General features: G+C 36.9%; 4 protein-coding genes across 5 annotated transcripts; 1 reads left to right on the forward strand and 3 right to left on the reverse strand.

Annotated features, from left to right (window-relative positions):
- Positions 1 to 65: 65 nt before the first annotated feature.
- pak2b (p21 protein (Cdc42/Rac)-activated kinase 2b) lies at positions 66 to 7,754 on the reverse strand. 2 transcript variants are annotated; one of them, XM_026159204.1, is made up of 15 exons: positions 7,491 to 7,754; positions 6,284 to 6,594; positions 6,074 to 6,180; positions 5,791 to 5,941; positions 5,619 to 5,650; positions 5,415 to 5,528; positions 5,115 to 5,247; positions 4,937 to 5,000; positions 3,697 to 3,745; positions 2,703 to 2,815; positions 2,489 to 2,606; positions 2,283 to 2,382; positions 1,998 to 2,194; positions 1,279 to 1,416; positions 66 to 1,171 (listed from the first exon to the last, which is right to left on the reverse strand). In XM_026159204.1, the coding sequence occupies exons 2-15, from the start codon at positions 6,468 to 6,470 to the stop codon at positions 1,085 to 1,087; spliced, it is 1,590 nt and encodes a 529-aa protein (XP_026014989.1). In that variant the 5' UTR covers positions 6,471 to 6,594; positions 7,491 to 7,754; the 3' UTR covers positions 66 to 1,084. The 2 variants fall into 2 exon arrangements, with proteins under 2 accessions (XP_026014989.1, XP_026014988.1); XM_026159203.1 differs by having other exon boundaries at positions 6,284 to 6,624.
- Positions 7,755 to 9,880: 2,126 nt separating this feature from the next.
- Positions 9,881 to 12,920, reverse strand: pigx (phosphatidylinositol glycan anchor biosynthesis, class X). The gene is made up of 6 exons (XM_026159205.1): positions 12,770 to 12,920; positions 12,368 to 12,455; positions 12,141 to 12,276; positions 11,798 to 12,011; positions 11,271 to 11,371; positions 9,881 to 11,172 (listed from the first exon to the last, which is right to left on the reverse strand). Exons 1-6 carry the CDS (start codon positions 12,840 to 12,842, stop codon positions 11,035 to 11,037), a joined length of 750 nt encoding a protein of 249 aa, XP_026014990.1. The 5' UTR covers positions 12,843 to 12,920; the 3' UTR covers positions 9,881 to 11,034.
- A 253-nt stretch (positions 12,921 to 13,173) lies between these two features.
- On the forward strand, positions 13,174 to 14,674 carry cep19 (centrosomal protein 19). The gene is made up of 2 exons (XM_026159432.1): positions 13,174 to 13,469; positions 14,028 to 14,674. The coding sequence occupies exons 1-2, from the start codon at positions 13,340 to 13,342 to the stop codon at positions 14,372 to 14,374; spliced, it is 477 nt and encodes a 158-aa protein (XP_026015217.1). The 5' UTR covers positions 13,174 to 13,339; the 3' UTR covers positions 14,375 to 14,674.
- A 575-nt stretch (positions 14,675 to 15,249) lies between these two features.
- On the reverse strand, positions 15,250 to 19,995 carry ing5a (inhibitor of growth family, member 5a). The gene is made up of 8 exons (XM_026159919.1): positions 19,714 to 19,995; positions 18,429 to 18,500; positions 17,388 to 17,554; positions 17,135 to 17,243; positions 16,948 to 17,047; positions 16,713 to 16,848; positions 16,538 to 16,599; positions 15,250 to 16,425 (listed from the first exon to the last, which is right to left on the reverse strand). The coding sequence occupies exons 1-8, from the start codon at positions 19,748 to 19,750 to the stop codon at positions 16,386 to 16,388; spliced, it is 723 nt and encodes a 240-aa protein (XP_026015704.1). The 5' UTR covers positions 19,751 to 19,995; the 3' UTR covers positions 15,250 to 16,385.
- Between the last annotated feature and the right edge of the window lie 997 nt (positions 19,996 to 20,992).

Below are 20,992 nucleotides of genomic sequence, written 5' to 3' on the forward strand. Positions count from 1 at the left end.
TGACTTTGTGTGGTTTAAGAAGTAACGGATGATCTCTTTACACATCAATCACATTCACATCCAAATCACAAAAGTAAAAACAGTTGAATTTATTTGAGTGTGCAGACAAAGTTGTTAGTTGTCCAGAAGAGAAACCGTTAACAAATTGTCTTTACCAGCCTTTGTATCCAACCAGTATCATATGGTCACGTTTTTCAAACTAGTTAAGTACACAATATACACATGGAAAAACAAGAGCATTTGTTTAGTCAACACGAACACAAAGGACAAAGTTCAACATACAATACTCATTTTTAATAACAACAGAGAAGAAAGTAGAAACCCTGTCAATCTAACATTTTAATTTACCTGTAAGGTGCGCCTCTGGTATCAGGAGACTATAAAGATACAGGGGAAGAACAGGTACAGTAGCTCTGTTGTGTGTAACAAATGTAGAACGACATAATCACAACACATGTTCATGATGATGACTCCACTGAAATCTTTCCTATAAAACCAATAAAAGAAATGTCCTTAAACAATGGGTGGATGTGGAAATAGCACAAGTGTTCACTGAATGAGACAATATGTGACAAGAAGGGGGACAAACATAAAATTCAAGTATCAAAATAACTAAGACACCAACAAGCTGAAAAGATCAATTACAAAGGTAGTAAAAATCATGGGAAGAGAGACACTGAGACAATCAACAATACATTAGGCAACATTTTGCATTTGTTTAAGGCAGTTGATTAAAAAAAACTAAGTAGAACTAGGCATCTTCTTCATTCCAAGTTAAATACAAGCCTAGCCCTAACTTATCACCAGAAGAGTTGATGTACAAAATTAACTATGCCCGACTCTGATACTACGCACTTGAGTTTGACTTGTCTTCTGACATCTGAGAATGAATAGAGTTCATATGGACAGCGGTGGGGTTGTGCTCTAGATTTTTGGTCTTCTTCACAGTGAGGTTTGTCAGGGCTTATAAGGCTGGTGCATCAAGAGTGGCACACCACTCTCAGCCTATTGTCTGGCACAAAATCTAAATAGTTGGCACATATCTGTGCACAGCATGGGAAGGCAGGATAGCTACTTTCATCAGCTAACGATTGCTCTTCATGGCCTCCTTGGCTGCCAAGATGAGAGGTGTGAGACTGGAGAGGGGTTTCGCCAGCTTCAAAAATGGATGCTGAAAAAGATGTGGATGTGAAAAGAGAATATTACTGGCCTGAAACACAAATATAGTAAAACACTGAAGAGTTCAAAGAGTAGCCAATAACTGGAATCGTTTGTAACCTGCAGGAGCTCTTTGCCACTGCCTCTTTTCTCTACATCCATTTCCAGGCACAGGTTTAGAAAATCTCTGAAAATTGGAGACAGCTTCTCAGGATTCTGAAGCTCAGGTGTGCCATTTGTAGCAATTAGGTATAATGCCTGCCAAAGGGGAAGAGACAAACAAACAAAAACTTTAAAAGCAGAGTTTTGGGAAACAACACACTTAAAGGAAATGAATCAAGTCAAACTGGCTGAGAGGGAAATGTACTACAAAAGTTAATGCTGCACAACTTTCTATATTTGCCTGGGGATATTCCAATCCACATGAGCACATTCCACACAAGAAGTGAAGCTTGTCACTTATAAAGTAAACAGACCAAGAGCGACAAAGTCAGAAAAAGCAAAGTGTGAAATATAGGGTAATAAAGTTCATTATAGTGGTAAAAAGGAGCAGGGTGTAAAATCAGAAAACGTTAAAAATAAACAAAGGCAAGTGTTTATCCTGCTTTTCTGTTGAATCATGGGAGTCTATGGCCCACAGTTATTTTCTAACTACACCAAAAGTCCGACAGACACAAATCACCGATTCAGTTTTAAGTGATTTACTGTGACCTTGTAGACACTGTACAGATGAATAAATTGGAAACATTTCATTTAAAAATGGTATATATTTCCCTATGCTGCTCTACACTATATTAAAGGTGTCTAAACTAAAATGTGTGAAAGTGCTCTGCACTCACTCGTAGTGGATTCTCATTCAGGTAGGGAGGTTCTCCTTCAACCATCTCAATGGCCATAATACCCAGTGACCAAATATCTACTTTAGGCCCATAAGCCTTTCTGGTCACCACTTCAGGAGCCATCCAGTAAGGCGTGCCTACCATGGTGCTGCGTTTGCTCTGCTCTGGAGTGATCTGGGCGCAAAAGCCAAAATCGGCTGTCGAAGACATGAAGAAGAGTGAAACAATTTACACCGGAAGGATTTAACAATGCAATATTTATCATAATTACAGCACAGGACTCACTCAGCTTGACAGAACCATCCATCCCAAGCAGCACATTGTCACTTTTGATGTCTCTGTGGATGACCTGATTTGCGTGTAGGAAATCCAATGCTTGTAAACACTGGGTGAAAAAAAGAATTGAGAGAGGGAAAGATGGTGTTTTTTATTATACCTTTTACATAAAGTGGGGGTCAGTTTGTTTTACAGGACTGCAAAATGTAACGTACCTCTCGGCAGACAGCAGCTATCTGGGCCTCATCCATGCAGGTCTCTGTAACCACATCTGTCAGCGAGCCACCAGCAAGATATTCCATCACCACAAATAACTCCTCCCCCATCAGGAAACTGGCACATAAAACAAACGCATGTGAACAATCAGACAAAAAGTACTGTAAAAAAGTTTAAAAACCTGCCAGGCTGTAGGTTTACGTTCACTCTCACCTGTCTAAAAAGTTGACAATGTTTGGGTTCTTGAGCTCCTTCATCACTAGAATCTCGTTGATGATCAGCTCCTTCTTCGGCTGCTTTTGTAAGTTGATCTGTTTAATGGCGACCTGGCAGTGTGAAAAAACATATATGACCTTTAGTTCACTCTAGGTTTAACATTCAAAAATGTTTCCTCCTAATGTAAAGCGTCACACAGTAACCTATGAAAGACAAAGTAAAAAAACACATACGCATATGCCTTTAAGAGATAAAATGAGTTTCTAAGCAGTTTAGTGGATTTAGTGGTTGGTGCAGATGCTGGACTTTAGATACTTCTTGTTGCATAACAGATAGCTCTTGCTCAGTTTAACTTAATTCAACTTCTTCATTTTTTGTTTGCTACAATTAAAATAATAAAACTTTGTTTTTTATTGAGCTAGATTGTTTTTCATATTTGTGGCTACTATGACACAATAATTTATCATTTCTGGGGATAAATAAAGTACATCGTTCATCAGATCTACTTGTCAGGTGCATTGATGGAGACCCAATGCACTGCAGTTCTCACTTTAAAGTTGTTTGGATGGGTCTCCCTGTTATTCTGGCTACACAGCCAACTACTCACAACACTTACAAAATTCCTGGCAACCCAGATCATTACAAACTTCACTCCACAGCAACGTCTCAAATGTACCACCTGAACACCTTCACCATGTTATCTCTCTAGTAAAACTCCCTAAAAGCTCTTTCTAGCTACAACATGTTCAGTGTTCATCTGCTCACTATAAACTAAAACTGTGCACCTACGTATTACCACCCAAATAATCTTTTTAGTAACTACCAGCTGCCTCACAATCATTTTTATAAGCGAATAATAAAAAATAAACAAAAGGTGCAGTCCAATCCTTTCAAAAATGGCTTTAGCTTGTCACTCAGCCCCGCTTGCTATGATCCATATTATTTTTCTTTTTTTTGACACCACCTAGTCCATTACTGATTTAGTCTTTACCTCCTGTCCTGTGGATACATCAATGGCTGTGAATACTGTTCCTGATGCCCTGTAAAAAGAGGAAGATTATTTATTTACTTCAACACATATTCTAAGAAACTATATACTCACAATTATTCTTCAAATGCATTTTTACTCACTAAATGTTTTACTTAAGGTCAGTAATACTGAAGAGAATTTATGTTTGTATGAGTTGAGAGGAATCACATCTTGATTAGGAATGTACTACCTGAGAAAAACAAGTATTCATGTGTAACTTATAAATAACTTGTCAATCTTATAAACTAAACTTTGACATGAAACCCAATGCTGAAGATTCTCCGACCTAAAAGCTGGTTGTGAAATTTCACTTTGTTTTTGGGTGGGATGATCAGAAGTAAAAACAGAGTCAAACTGCTATACTGTTTTGTTTTTATAACACCTTCTGGAAAAAGCTTTTAAAAATCCTGCTCTGGAGAAACAAGGGATTTTAAAACATTAAACATATTAATCAACATTAATAATATGACACATCTGCTATTAATAATGAAAGTTATTAGTCTACTACTATTTTTTCTCATGGTAACATTGCTCCAGGGCCTTTTCACAACAGAAAAAAAGAACTTGTCAAACTAGAAATGGTGAAACTGTTACAGACAAGACCGCCCTCCTGGCAAAATTTGCCAGTAAATAACTTCACCAGTTTAAAACTCAGCTCCTCCTATTGTGAGTATCTACAAGAGACTAAACAATACCAATCTCTGGTGATTTAAAAATCTCATATCGCATATCAACTGATACCGTTTCTTTCAGATACAGCAAACAAACTTTCATTGTTATTTATTAGTTAATGTATCAGTCCCTGCCAAGATAATATAACAGTCCATTTTAAAAACAAACTTGTTCATACAGCTACAAGCAGATGTGAATTACTCCTTTACGTTGCTTGTGGCATTCCAAACACTTGCTCCCAAGAGGAAACTTGTAGAGCGGCCTCTGACGAATAAACTATTCAGTATCAGCACTACTAACGTGGACCAAGTGTGTTTTGCCTATCGCTTCCTCACTTTCTTATTTTGCATTTCAGTCATTCGAAATGTTATGTATATGCAAATGGATAATATTGATCAAGCCCTACAATCTGATATCAAAAAGGCTATTCGCTGTAAATATTTACTTAGGTCTGGACAATAAAGATTGAAAATCAACTGCCTGTTTTATAACATAAACAATTAAAACTGTAATATAAAAAGTAACTCACCCCTGGCCAATCTTTTCATATCGGGTGTACTTCTTCTTGGGATCCCCAATACTGACTATGGTTCCTGTAAACCACATTTAAAACGTGTTAAAAGAAAATGGCAAATGGAAGTGACAGGAAAAATGAATTATGTCTACTGTATTTATGCGAGACTAATGATGAAGTAAGAAAAATTTACTCAGTTTGTCCATGATCTCTTCGTCTGACATCTTGCCCTTCCTTTTTTGCCTGTCTGCAGCCTTGGAGGCCACATCTCCGTCCGGACACGTGCTTGGAGCAGGGATGGGGTCGATGACAGAGCGAGTATATACCTGCAAAATACAACAAACATTAGCCAAAGATTAAGATTATTTTTAAATTGTTATTTAAAAAAGGAAAAACAAAATCATTAGAATTAGAAGTTGAAATAAAAATATCTTATAATGAATTCTGATAATAATCGTTACGCAGTAAGGCCAACATCTGGCAGGTGACTTACACTCTTTGTGTGTTCTGGTCTTGGTGCCACAACTGGTGGAGGCGCTTCATCATCGTCATCATCATCTATGTCTTTGATGTTTGGAGATGAGGGTTCAGTGCCTTTTTTGGCAGCCTTGTATAAAGTCACAGCAGATTTTGTTAACATGTATTAGACAAAACAAATACATAAAAAAATACCTTTTAAAAGTCCCAAGATACTTACAGACTGAGGCCCTACTGTGAATGTGTCTTTTTCTGTGAATTTTAAAAAAGTGTGTTTTTAGTAACCATGGAGGTATAGTCAATTTAAAACTTAAAGTCTGAGTGTCATTAAGCTGTGACACTCACTGATCAGTTTACCCCTAAATAGGGTACCAAAAACATAACATTCTCACCAGAGGATGAGAAGCTGAGGTACTTCTGACGACCGTTGCCTGTAGAGTCATAGAACTTAAGGACATCAAGCACAGCCTGTGGGTTTTTCTTCTGCTCTGACTTGGTAATGTTTGACGTCTGGAGTAGTCGAGCCCATTGCTCTGGCATACCCTATGTATTAAAAACAGAAAGGAAAATGTGTCCAATAATGTAAGCTCTAATCTAAAGGACATGCTGTGCTTTGGTAACAAGAGAGCAGAGTTTAGTGAGTGAAAAATGAAAATAACCAAACAGCGAACTCACCGTGAACTCCCCTGTTACAGCGTCAAACCCAACATGTATGGTATGTTCAAAATCTGAAGGCGGTGAGATTTCTGGTCGCTCTTTGTCTCGATCTTTCTTCCTACCACCTGAAATTAAATGAACCTTTATCCAAATTGACCAGGACAACACTCGCTACAAACACTAGACTTGAACTTATTTTAGGCCAAACTTTTAATCTTTTTATCTCACTTTTTTCAGCCCCAGAGAAGATTGAGATGATCTTATTGCGCTTCCTCTCCTCAGGCACAGAAGGCAGCGGTTTAGAGCTGTGGTTGGCCGAAAGTGAGTCTTTGCCAGAGCCAGTGCTGAAGATAGTGCTGCTCATCCTGACCGGAGGGGCAGGGGGTTTATCCTCAGGATCTCCGTTATCACACATGGCCAGGAGGTGGTTACAAGCCTCAGAGGGCTAACCGGGACAGGAATACAGCGTGTGAGGATAGTAAGTGGTGAGGGAGGAAGGCGGCGCTCACATCAGCATGAGACACTAGTGTGTTCATGCACTGCAGGAGAAAGAAAACACCAAGAAGTACCTGGATAAAAAACAGATATATGAAAGAGTATAACTACGCTGTAATAAAGCTAGAAATACAACAGGGTGTAGTGACAAGAAAGCAAGCACCCTCTATAATAAAATAATAAGTTAAATTTGCTACAGAGGTTCAATAAGTAGGAACATTGGAAGGTGTAATGTTTCGTAAGAACCCTGAGCAGACAGAAAAGCCTACACAAAGCTTGACATGTTTTCAGAGACATCACACTTTCTCTGTACTTGTGAAAAAGCTGCTGCAGAGACCTGCTGCACCAACTTTACAAAGTTAACTGCGCATAGAGTCGACAGGGGTACCCAAGAATAAACATAAGCATGATACACAGCAGACTAACTCGAATAATCAGTTCGTATTCTAACATCTGAAAGGTGGAAGAGGAGCCCAGATGACAATCAAAGAACGAAGTTGCTCCTTATCTAGTGCACAAAAATGAAAAGCTTGCACCTACTTTCTTCATTTTAAGGTTTATAAAGTACGAGCACAACCTCATGAATGACCCACATATTTCCATATAACGGTGTTGTACTGTAATGTCTACTCAAAATGCCCTTCAAGAGAGTAACAACAGGGGCGGCTAGCGGGCTAACGCTAGGATAACTACTTGGCCAACAAGTGTGCTAGCCAGAAGCTAACATTAGCAAGCTATAACAGCGACTGCAAGCCTTAAATAGAGCTTTCAGCTAACGCTAACTTGACAACCAAGCTTGAAGGTTCCTCCCCATGATCCGCCAAAAATAACACTGTTAAGCGGTGCTTTAGAAATCACTAAACATACCAATTCACAAACTATTCCGCACAAATGAGCTTTATTTAGCTAAAGAAGGCGACGCAGGAGCAGAGAAGCTTACCGGAGAATCCACACCAGTTAAACTTGATTGGAACTTCAGTCCAGAACGATCCTCGACGGTGTGCAAAACGTCTGTATATCCTTTAAAAGTTATCCCCCCGTAACAAGGGCTCCCCGGTGGTACAGCCGGCGTATAAATAACTTAGTACAAAGGTTATTCCAACTATTTACAGTGCAACTTTTCTTCTATCTTTTCGGCCCTTGGATAATTCCGCTATGGCGAAGGGGAAGCGGAACTACCGACCCAGCCCTGGCCTGTTCAATAAAATGTTTCAAATGAATGGTGTGTGAAAACCAGTGTTGGGCAAGTTACTTTGAAAAGTAATTAATTATAGTTACTAGTTACTTCTTCAAGTTAGTAACTGAGTTACAATATTCTAAAAGTAATTAATTACTTGAAAAGTAACTATTGTGTTACTTTAAAAAAAACGTTTAACCCTCTGGGGTCCAGGGTATAATTGGCCATTTTTAACTACTTTTGATTTTCCCTCTACATTTTACCTTTAAAAACTATTTACTTTGCCTTGTTTGGTATCATCCTTTTCAGCACAACCTCACGTGTCTGAATTTACAGTTATGTTTTCATTTTGACATGCTGTATTAACACAATTGATCTAAAATCAGACAAAAAACATAAAATCAGAGTAGAAAAAAGTTATATTTTTTACTGTAACAACCACAAACTTGTTTAATGAATCATATTTCATAATTTTAAATGCAAATATAAATTGTCAATTTTAAAATCCTATGCACAAGTTTTGCAAACAACAAAGTTATTTGCATCCATTTACCTTTTACCTTGATTTTTTAAATAACCATTTCAAACTATTTACAGAACAATCAGCTGTTCTGCATTCAATAAGATGCCACACAAATTATTTGTGCCACTCCAAATATTTCTGTCCACTATAAAGGAGAACATCACAGCCTGATATCTGCAGGTCTGACAGCAGCAGGTGTATCACTCCTTTTTCTACCTGAAGACAGCAGTCGCCTCATTGTTCTGACACTACACGCTAACCACACAAGACAACACATTAACTACATGGCGAAGACAGTCAGCTATCTGAAGCAAAGAAGAAAAAAAGAAAGAAAAGAAAAATCAGAGCCCGTGTGCAAAACCACACAGATCATACCCGGAGCTCCAATAACACGTTTTTAAGCATTAAGAATAATAAAAATGTGAAACATGCTGAAACCTATTAAAGTGGATGTTTAAGGTAATGTAGTTCAGCATTTACAGACGTAATTTTCCAGCTGCAGAGCAATTATTTTGTAAATTATAAATGAAGTGTGGCAGGTTTCTCTCACTAATCTGACATTAATGTAACGTTTGTTTATTTTCCTGCCTTAAGAAATTTTAAATGGCCTAATTTTGAAAGCCTAATTTTACTCAGATTTTTATGGCGTAAATAAAAAAAAGCAAATAACATACTAGCAAATTTACTTTCTATACACGCATCATTGTTTCTCAAGCTGTGAGAAACGACAGAAAAATGTACAGACTTATGTTAAGTAACAAAGACTCATTCCAAATGAGGGCAAAATTTTTATAACAACAACAAAGGCCTATTTTGAGAGAGGAAAAACAATATAGACATATAATATATTAGTTATATTGAAAAAGGAAGATGATGGGTTAACTACTTATTAGTTTTCCTGCAGTATAGTTCATAAACTACTTAGAACATAAACTAGTTAGAACTTATAAGGTTCTTCATCTTCTTTCCCCTGCTTCCTTTAGGGGTCGCCACAGTGGGTCATCTGCCTCCATCTCACCCTATCCCAACATCCTCCTCAATTTCTGACTGTGCACTTCCTGGTCCCTTCTAATGACAATCTAAACATGTTCAGCTCCGCTACCGCCAGCTTGGCCTCCTGACTTTTTATCAGTGCCATCTCGTCTCAGGTCTCTCTACCATCATGTAAACCTTCACTTTCACTCTACTGCTATCCTTCAGTCACAAATCACCCTTGACACTCGTTTCCACCAACTCCAACAGATAAAACTGACTTTACAACAAAAATGTCTATATTTTGTGCATATAGTTATCAACTGAAGTTAAAATAGGGCTAGATCGTACTATTCTGTATTAACAGTTTGTTCCACAAGATGGTGTAGAAAGTCAACATGAGAGGAAGAGGAAATATGGAGAAGCAGAGGAAGCACCTGGAAAGTAACCGTTATCAGCAGCAGCATCACCTCCCAGAGGGAAATCAAGTAAAACAAGAGGAGGAGTTAATGAGGATGCTGAGTATATTACTGGTATGATAAAAGCTGTTGGTGCTAATTTTCCCAGTCAAAAATAGCTATGAAGCAGATGCTATTTGCAGTGCGTGTGCTCTTACTGATATGTGATTTAGACAAAAGACAGTTGTGATCCTCTCAGGTAGAGAGCATATCCAGATCTTTACTGGGGGATCTCAGGTACATTTTCTTACTACACAGGAGCTGATACTTACATGAAGTATTTCTAGTAAAATGCTGCACCTGGTGGTGAAAGTTCTAGTTAAATTTTACAGAGGGTGACTTCAAAAAACACTTCTACTGTGTTGACACTGTGTGACTATGCGCCTCTCTTTGCTCATTGGTGATGCATAATATGTTGCAGACTTAATTCTTTTTAACAAACTATGTGATTATACAATTTCTAAATTACCCTAAGCATTTTCTCTGCAAAACAAGAAAAATATTGGACTGGCTCTTCATTGACTGCATTGCTTGAAGGCGTTTCCATGTTCCATGTTGTGTAGTGCCACATGCACTACCCAACAGGGTCAAGAACATACAACTACAAATGGAGCCTTGTAGGAGACCAAAATTGGATAACAGATGTAATAAGACAAGACATAAGCTGAAAGAATAAAAAACTTAGTTTTTCCTGACAGCATGCACGGCAGCACAGTTTGTCACTCATAAATCAAACATCCAAACGTTGGCACAGGATGACACCTGGTACTCTGTCTCAAATGGATATGACCTTTACCTCATCATGGCATTCTTTAAACTGCCACAAGAAAAGAATACTGATAACATTGTTGTTATATTGTATTTATAGCAATCTGAACTATATACATTTTATCCAGTGTTAAAATACAGATTATACTACTGTAGACTCCAGTTTTATAATTGTGTTATTATAATAGCCCATTTTACAGTCAAAAATAAATGAAAATCACAACCAAATAGCCCAAAACTGAACAAATTAATTGATAAAAAACATGTTCCTTAATTAGGTGCGCTAAACTGAACAGATAAAGAATCATGATCCTCCCAAAATGAGGTCATAGCAGGAAAAATGCTTGCACAGGTTGCAGGATTCACAAAGATAAACATAGTTACATTAGCTGGAATGGAAAAAGATAAATTCTGATATCTTTCAGCATTTATCTGTTGTTTCAGCAATATCTCAGTATTCTTTCCCATCTCAATTAGTCCTGTTCTCTGCTTGCAGCATTTCTGCAGATAAGATGACAACACTGAAAGTGCCTCTTCCTTGTTAGTTTGATAAAAAAATAAATAATGCCAGTACAATTTTAGCTATTTAAATGACTTGATGTTTCCACATGTATTTGGACAGTGCCACACAGCAGATCATTGTGACAAGAAGAGTCCCTCCGCATACGTGTGCCACCAAAGACCCATCACCCACTGGGAGCTGGAAACTCACTGGATTGAGATCCTATAAGGCAAAAGGGAAACAAGCGAATAATTGAGTTTTGTTGTTGTTTTTTTATCACCTTTTCACTCAAGATTTGTTGAAATATTGTTCACAATCACCTGCTGAGGCTTGACTTTAACCCAAGAACAAGTGCTTGAATTGCTGGCAGTGCATGGTGCATCCACAACTGTGTGAGGCTCTAAGCTGCTGAGCTGTGCACCTGGATAAGAGAAATAGTTTTAGAAGAAAGTGTTTCAGAAAGCCAACGTGAAAAGGCTTTAAGTCACGTTTTTGTTTTCACACTATAAAGTTTTGATCACTAAACTTATTATATGTATGTAACCTATGACTGTTGTATCCACAACCACAAAAGTGAAATAATTTGGTAATATTCATTGACACTCCACTTTCACAGAAAACAGATACAGATTTAGGTTTTTACGCTCCCACATCATTTAGTTTAATTATGCAGTCAGGTAAAATTGTATTGTGAACAGGTTGATTTAATGTATTTAGTTAATTTGTTTCATTACACATTATGACACAAAATTGTATTTTAAATATCACATTTGGTTAACATTGTTTTCCGTCTGTATAGATTTACACAGTGTCAGAAATTGCTATAAAATGAAATGAATCCACTTACATTTTTCTGACCGCAGCAGCAGCTCTGGAACTTCTATGTCAACAGATTTCAACATTTTTCCATCAAACGAGGGCTTGTGGTAGCGACCATGTATTGGAATTGTTACTTTGAATAACTTGGAAGTTGGTCCAGTGGAGAAAGGATACACATAGGTGACAAATCCTGAAGCTTTGTGAGCAGGAACCTCAAGGTCAATGGCTGAATCTAGTAATATCTTACAAAGTTTAACACAGAAATAATTAAATAAAAAATATATATATACTATACACGTTTTGTACATGACTGTGGTTTGTAGTAGAATTTTACACTGTGTTATGCTATATCTAGTTGCTCGGCATCTTACCTTCCAATTATTTTGATCACTAAGGGATGCAAGTTGATATGGATCAACATAGACATCTCTGGGCCATCTATGAATCAGCAAAACTTTGACACTACTGAGCTCTTTGGATCTGAACTCAACTGTAGTTGTCACCTCCCTAAAACATATTAGAAAATATCATTGGTTTTCCTGACAAGCATCCCCAAAGGCAGAACAGCTTTCTTTTGAGAAAACAAACAACCGAATACCTGTGGAAACCCTTTTTGTTGAGCTCCACTCTCACTGATGAGGGCGCAAGCCACTGCCTCAGAAGATCACAGTGGTTCTGAATCTCATCTGCACAAATTAGCAGGTTACACTGATCAGGTAAAAGCTTTTTGAATTTGAACAAGGTGCATTTGTTTTTCAAACTGTGCTAGATTATATAAGTCATGTTATCCATACAGGGGTATATTTACAGCACTTTTTTGTCTACTGTAAAAATACTATTGCTTCCTTCAAACTTTAACCGCCCCGCCCCCAAAAAAAACAACCCACAAACAAACAAAAACAAAAAAACCCAACAACTTAATTTAAATGACCTTCAATCAATAATAATGAGAGCTTATTGAATGACTATCGAGTTTTCACGTAAAACCTAGTTCACGTACCCTTTTCGCCCAAACAGAGACATTTCGAGAATAAGCTCAACGCAGAAACAACATAGAACAGTTTAAAATACATTAAAAAATATAATGGCCAACGCTGAGGCGTGTTTATTTAACTCAAGCACAGCTACTACCGCTTAAGCGCTTCTTTGAAGTGTTTACGGAAGAGGATTTTTGAAGGCCCCTTTTGTAGTTTCAAGGAGCCTGCAAATGTGCCTGTGTAGAGATTGAAAAACACAAGCTTTTAAGGAAACATTTAGTAACATTTATAGACATAGAAAGTAGTTTTCAGGAATAAAATGAATAATGATGATACGTGAAAGTTAAATGATTTTATATTATTTTTTTAAATCCGAAATTTAACGTCAGGCATCCCAACAGACAGAAGCGTCTTTACGTGAAGGCTCTGCTGGCAACCTGGCAACGCGTAATCATCCCTGAAGCCGCTGCTCAATTTTTTTATTCATACTGTGCGCTAGTAGCAACAATTATGGCTGGGATGTTTCTGTTTTAAACATGTTTAAATTGATGGTCGGATTGAGTTAAGTTTGTTTGTTGTAATAGAAGTACAGGATGCGTTTTGCGGCAAAGCGCTGCGGGGTGCAGTTCAGCCCTCCATCCATAGTTTTAATTTATGAGCACACGGAAACCAAAAAGGTGCGAAAAAGAATAATACCTGTGCGAAATTTCTCCAAATACTCCGGTAAGGCACCACGGACACGTTGGGACTCGTTCTCTTTGCTCCATGTCACATGTTGCTAGATATAAGAATAGAAATAGCTAGAATCAGTGTGAGAATATTATTTTAGCCTCGTTTGCTGTATATTAATAATTATATGATACTCTAGTAAATCTAACAAACCTGTCAGAGTCATGAGCCCCTGAAGTTTTAATTTCTATATCTTGTGGATAGCAGCAGGTAGATTACCTGCAAGCTGTTGAGCCTCAGGCTCCTATTTTTGACTAAAATAGGAGCATCTTACTTTGTTTAACTAAGGTCATTGCTAGTGAATGTTAATAATAAATAACTAATATGTAATACATGGAAATCTACCTTTATCGTACTGCGTTTTTTCCTTCCTGTTTTTGTTTTGTTTTCTTGTTAGCCCATTTTTTGAGACATAGTTGCTGTGATCAGAGCTGGAGTCATGAATGCACACTGCATTAACATATGTATGTAGCTTAGTTTGTTCTTGTAGATTGCCACAAAGTAACTGGGCAGGACTACAACCAACCTATTACCTCATGCTGTCTCTTCCAGACTACAGCATGGCTGCTGAAAGGCTGAAGAACAACCCTCGGCACAGGGACTACCTGGAGGGTGTCTCTCAAAGCCAGCTTGAGAAGCTTCACATTATCCTGCGCGATCACATGCAGGGCTTCAGTCTGGAGCACAGCCTCTCCTCGTTCTGTCTGGACCCTGACGAAGACCTGAACAAACTGGACGATGAGGACCTGGCACGCAAGAAAGGCCAAATGGACGAACTGTTTGAGAAAAACCGGAGACGCAAAGATGATCCTGACTTTGTTTACGACTTTGAAGTTGATTTCACTAAGACCACCTTAGAAAAGTGCAGCTGGGATGATGAATCAGATGATGGATTTTGAAACTCTCTTTTTACCAATGTTTTAATTAAGAATGTAGATTGTAGGACTGCAGGACTGCAGGAACATACAACCCAACTGATGTAGATGGCAATGCTTCAATAAATGTCAATATAGTAGAAATACTATGCCTTTAATCAAACAAAAAACCACCTTGAACCTCCGTTAATGGCAAGCAAAGACCAAAGCCTGTTAATCAAGGGAAACTAGAGCTATGATTTGGTGTCTGTGTACCATAGCATTTATCTGTAAAATCTTCTCGGGCGCTGATAATTGGCATCTGTCTTGTGTCAGTGACGTAAAAGACTGATTTAATGCGACATGACCATTCAAACAGCAGTCGCTTTCTAAAACATCAGATATGTATCGGATTCAGTACCACATATGAAAGTGACCCAGATCGGATGTGAAAATATCAGATTTGTGCTGTTTACACTGTCATACCATAATCGGATATGGGTCACATAGGGTCAAAAAAAGTTGGATTTGATGCGCTTTCGCCTGCAGTGTGAACGTAGCCTTTGTGACAACCAAAAGACAGATATTAAATTTATGACATCCAGTGACTGCAGTCTCTAACACTGATGACAAAGCACCCATGTTAAGGCAAATTACTGCACCTGAAATACTGTTACCCAACTAACTAACCCATAGTTTAAGTTTGTTAAGAGTTTCCCTCAGGTCAGGGTTAATAAACTCCATTTTAACAACTTGCTTTTGGGAACAGGCCTCCAGCAACACCTAGACTTCATTCATGGAATGAAACAGGCAGAGTTTAGAGGAAGATTTCTAAATCAGGGGAAACAAAACCAAAAAATGTTTGAGAACAACCTGATAACAAACATTAATTCCATTTTAAGCTGCAGTAAACAAAATCATGCATGGATAATAGTGAATCTTTATTTGTTATAAAATACTGAATTTTACAAAATACAAAGACTTTGGTTCTTTTATTTGTGGCTTACACCTAGATGAGTGATATTCACAGTTGAATATGAAGATTCTAAAATCCTATTAAATAAAATCTGAGTGTACACCAGGAAGTAAGCAATACAACAAATATATCTTTGGGGGAAAAAATGTGTGCACAAAATAGTTTTATATCATACAAAATATATATATACACTTCCATATATATGGTCTGACATGATGTTCTATGGCAAAGTTTTAAAAGAGATAAACTATAACATAAAACTAAGCCTGCATTATCAAACCTTGTAAGGGGAAAATGTCATTCAAAGTGCTTAAATACCTCATTCAGTTGACAATAGACACTGACTGACTGACTGACCATAAGTACCACAATACATTCAAAGATGTCGCAGGTTTTTGTTAAAATGCAATACAGAATGACTTTACATTGCTTTGCTAGTTTGGTTTAAGCTAATCAAAACAGTTTTTTACATTGTTATCAATTGCAGTCATTTTTGCAGTGCCGATGTATTCCCTAAGGAGGTAGTAACAAAAAACTGACAATTCCTTTTCCCATCACCATTTACACATGGATTAGGGCATCTGAATTGTAAATTCTCAGCAGGCTGTTAATTTATTTTAAAAAGTCATTTATAAAACTGACATTTCAAGTATGCTTAAGACACAATCCGGGTTTTTGAGTTAGTCTTTACACATGCACACGCGCGCACACACACACATACACACAAAGCAAATGACTTAAGAGGAACAACTTTCTGAATGACAATTTGTGAAAACTACACCCAGAAGATTACCCAGAAGATTACCCAGATTTACCCAGATTAGACAAATAATACATAGGTAAACTAGTCATTTTAGAGCTACTGGACAAAGACAGGCATCTTGAAATCCAATAACACGGACATAGTAAAGCAACAAGTATAGATATACTCCAACTCCGGATTAGGCCTTTAAAGAAAGCTTTATGATCCACCATTTATATGGTGCGCTGTACGAACTAAAATATTTTATATATTTATGACATTACGAAACTCTACCCAAAGTACAGATGTTAGAGAAGCACTTCTGGAAATATGAAAACTCATTTTTTCTTCCTGTCCTGGGTGCATCTCGGACAAAACCTGACAGAGTAAAAGGAGGGGAATATGTTAATTTGCTGCAGAAAGAAAAAGCGTAAGATTCCATGAATAACTATATTCTCATCACAGACACTGTTACTACTCAAAAACGTACCATTTTCCTTTGGGTTTTGTGGCGAGATCAACACAAGCAAAGTGAAACCACTCAATGGGGCACTAAAACCAAGAATAACAAAGAAAAATGTCAATTTAAAAATTAAACCTAAACTTGCTCAGTCAAAAAGGTTCTTACAATAAAGCTTAAGAAGAAATTATAAGTGAAAACCTACATCTGGGTTATCACATCCTATCATTTCTCCATATGACACCTGATGACACAGGCAGTATGTAGGTTCATTTGGATCGACCGGCATGTCCAACACGTCTGATGGCTGCATAGGCAGGAGAGCATCACTCAAGTCTGGGCTAAAAGACCAACATACAGAGCATGGTTAGAACTAAATATAAACATGAGCCAATTATCCAGTAAACTTGAGTTTGATTGAAGCACTGGTTCAAACTTACCTGTTTTTCATCTTTTTCTTTCTGGGAGAATCTTCATCTGAACCTTTCCTTCCTCTTCCCCTGGATCCACGCTTCTCTCTCAGCCCCCGCACATCATTTTCTGGGGAAAATATTTGCATTATTACACACTTAAAACTCTTGTCTTTTGTTGCGTTTATGATCAAAGGCGTGCAGTCACTCAGCTTACTTTTCAAACCTCTGCCCTCTGTACTGTCATAGCTCACTTCTAGTTTCTCCTTGAGTTCATTCTCAAACCGTGCCAGATCTGCATCCAGCCTGCGGATATGTTTGTCCACCTACGGTAGAAAGATATTGTGCATATTTAAATCTGAGTACATGTACACATTGATGATGTAAATCTGATAAACAGGGACAAAAAACAAAAATAATATGACATTAGAATCTGGACAGTGACAGGAGACACATTGTTTCGGACTAACCATTTCATATGTCTGCATTGCGAGCTGGACTTTGTCATCACTGAACTCTTTGCACTTGCTGTAGGCATTCTGGATCTTTTGCAGGTGTTCAACTCTCTGCTCAGAAGCTAGATTCTTGACATTTGCGATGTACTCCTCAGCCAGTTTGTCGATCTCTCCTTTCTTTTCTGCACAACAACATGATTATTAAAGTGCTGAATAAAACTAGTGATAAAATATTACATGTAAGCTTCCTATTTACAGTTATGGTCAGAAATTTTCATACAGTTATTGTAGGCATGAATGCCATGGTAAGTTTGCATAGAGCTAAAACAGGGTCAAATGTTTTATTCATTTAAGTTTAAATTTTGATATTTAAAAAATATAAAAAAATATAAACTATTTTTAAAAAAAAATCAATTATTTTGTATTGAATAAATTATTTGTTTTCATGCAAATCTAACATATCAATATGTTGCAACCTAATGTTTGTAACATTGATATACATTAAGGTGGGAAAAGATTTACCACAGCAACAAGGAATACTGTTATCTGATTGGTTTGTAGGTCACTTTCCCACAAGAGCTCTGAACTCCATAGCAAAATCTAATAATTTAATAATCCTGTTCATTTCTGTATATTATACTGAAATTAGAATCTGCCAACTTAATATGCCTTTAACCTTAATGTATATATAGAGTTCGTATCTCTTGCTATGAATTAATAATTTCCTTTAAATGATTTCCTTGAACTGTTCTTATTCCAGGGTGGAATGACTGCATCGCATAAATCTTTAATACCCTTATCAAACAAGACTTGGATGCACAAGTTTGAATATATTTTGGATTTTCTCTAGTCACAAAGGGTCGAAAGTGAGTGGATGTAAACTATTGACAACTGTTTGTCTAAGACTACTGGTAAGTGGCACAACCTAATACATAAGGAGCCTGGCTAAACTGGGTTTTCAGGTATCACAGATTATACTGTCAGAGCCATTTGTTTATTTTGTATAAGTCCACAGAGCGTTTTATTGACTGTAATGTTAAGAGATTAAATGATCACCTTCAGTTCTGTTGTCCAGGTCCCGCATCAAAGTGAAGTTCCTTTGTAGCTCACATGGCAAGTTTTCAATACCTAAAGAAAAGATTAGACAATATTAATGCCTAACAGTTCATTCCAATTACATTTTCTGAACATAATCATCACACTTAATTAATTATAACCTGTGCTGTAATGCCTTTTAAAAAGGCAAATGCACAAACTCAACTGAATGCTTTAAAATCAAAGAAATATAAATAAGAAGTAAAGAGCAGAGGTTATTATGACATTAATTACAACTTAGAAATCATTAAGCTTTACACTGAAGCCCTTCTTGTTCTACTTCCTCTCTTTATGAGTTTAATTCTGTCCAACCTGGTCACTCCCAATGCAAATCATAATCTTTTTGTTAGCGTTCACTACCACCTACTCAACCCTTTCAGTCTTCCTGCTATCCTTCTGTCACAAATCTGCCCTGACACTTGTCTCTGCCCACTCCATCCTGCCTGCATTCTCTTCTTCACCTTTAATGCTAAAGGCTAAAATTACTTTTGTCATTATACTTATATAACATTTCATACAACATTTAAAATACTTGAGGTCAAATCTGCACATTAAACACAACACAAATACCATCACAACCATACACTCACGTGTGCATGAATTGCAGAATGTTGTCGTGTAACAATCTGTCTGTACAAAATAACGCTTCACATGTATTACATTTGTCCCAAAAGCAGACATTATTAAGGGCTCATGATAACAACAACTGTCAAGTAAATACACTCTGTATGCCATGTGACACACTTCAAACACCCCGCCCAGGCGCGTAAACTGTTACGGGAAACGCGGCAACCAACAGGTTGTAAATGATTTCCTATATAAAAACACAAACTGTGACTAAAATGAACCTAGCTTAAATATAAAGACTGTTAATATAACAATTTATCTCTAAATGCCCTTATATAACTAATGCTAGTTGCGTAGCTACAGGCTGCTCCAACATTGCTAGCGCATGAATCAGAAACGGTTGCAACCTATAGTCAGTTTTCCTAAATATGTGAAAACAGTTAATTATTACATTCCCCTTTGACTGAATCTGACAAGACACATTAAGATCTTACCTACCCCACCTTTATCACTCCTAAGGTAATGCTAACCAGTTAGCTGGCGGGCTAATGACCTAACAGCTTGTTAGTTGCAAACGCACTGCATTGAAACCGCCGTCCAAAAATGTATAATAAATTAAACCTTTAAAAGTTGCATTTTCTATCTGTTGACAGAAATTTACCACATTCTGGATACTTACTGTCAAGGTAATGTTCCAAGTATATTGCAGTCGCCATTTCGAATTAGCTGTTTAGCTTCTGCGTTACCCTCGTTAGCTCCTCAAACTGTTGGCCAGAGAGGTTGGGTTTGTTTTGTAACCCTGGGTCGCCCGTTGGTCAGTTGGCTTGGCGTAATGCGAGTTTGTCTGCAGTCACAGGCTTCGCCGAATTAAATGAAGCGAGGCTCACAAAAACACAGGAAGTGACAGTTTACCCCAAGCGTGCCTTCACTCCGAACATGCGTGCTGGAGGACAGGGCACAACTTTTTAAGTTTGGTACCTCACATGTAATAAAAAAAAAGTTTCTAAGTACTATTCATTTACTCAAGTATTGCGAACACGTAACTTTGCTCCCAATCTCCTCAGCTACTGTGTTTATACTAGTTTATACGCGTTCTATGCCAATTTAATGCATAATTAACCAAATGTATTGATTGATTGATTGAATCTTTATTTTGAACATGTTGAAAAAGTATATAAAAAAATAGAATTAAAAGAGACAAATGAACAAAGCAAACAAAAGGAAAACGAGCAACCACAACTCCAAATAACGTCCATGTTCAAAAAGGAGCAGGAAGAAGCATAAACTTATTTAATCCCACCCCTTTTCCACTATCTAGTATCAATAGACTACAGAAATACCTCCTTGTAATTACATTATATGTTATGTGTAATTTTTTTTTTTTAATATATACACATATATGTTTCTATCTATCCATACCTACGTATATACACACATACGCACATATACACATTTTCAATAACCCTATTAACACCTGAAGGATACACAACCTACAATTTTATATATATTTAATATATATATATATATATATATATATATATATATATATATATATATATATATATATATATATATATATATATATATATATATATACATACATACACACACACATATATATATATATATATCAGAATCAGAATCAGAATCAGAATACTTTATTGATCCCTGGGGGAAATTATTTTTTGTTACAGTGCTCCATTTTAAACCAACATTAAGACAAGACAGACAATACGCTAACTAAGAATAGTACAATATATACATATATATACATACATACATACATAAGTCACTTATAAATAAATATATATATATATATACATATATACATATTGTAAAATTATGATATTATTTTATGCCATGTTATACCCCTAATTAAAGATTGTGAATTATTATGTAGTTTTAGTTTGCATTATTCTCCTGAATTAGAAGAAGCTGATAACTATTGCATTAGTTAA

This window comes from Astatotilapia calliptera, chromosome 23 (assembly GCF_900246225.1).
Source record: "Astatotilapia calliptera chromosome 23, fAstCal1.2, whole genome shotgun sequence".
Taxonomy (NCBI): Eukaryota; Metazoa; Chordata; class Actinopteri; order Cichliformes; family Cichlidae; genus Astatotilapia; species Astatotilapia calliptera.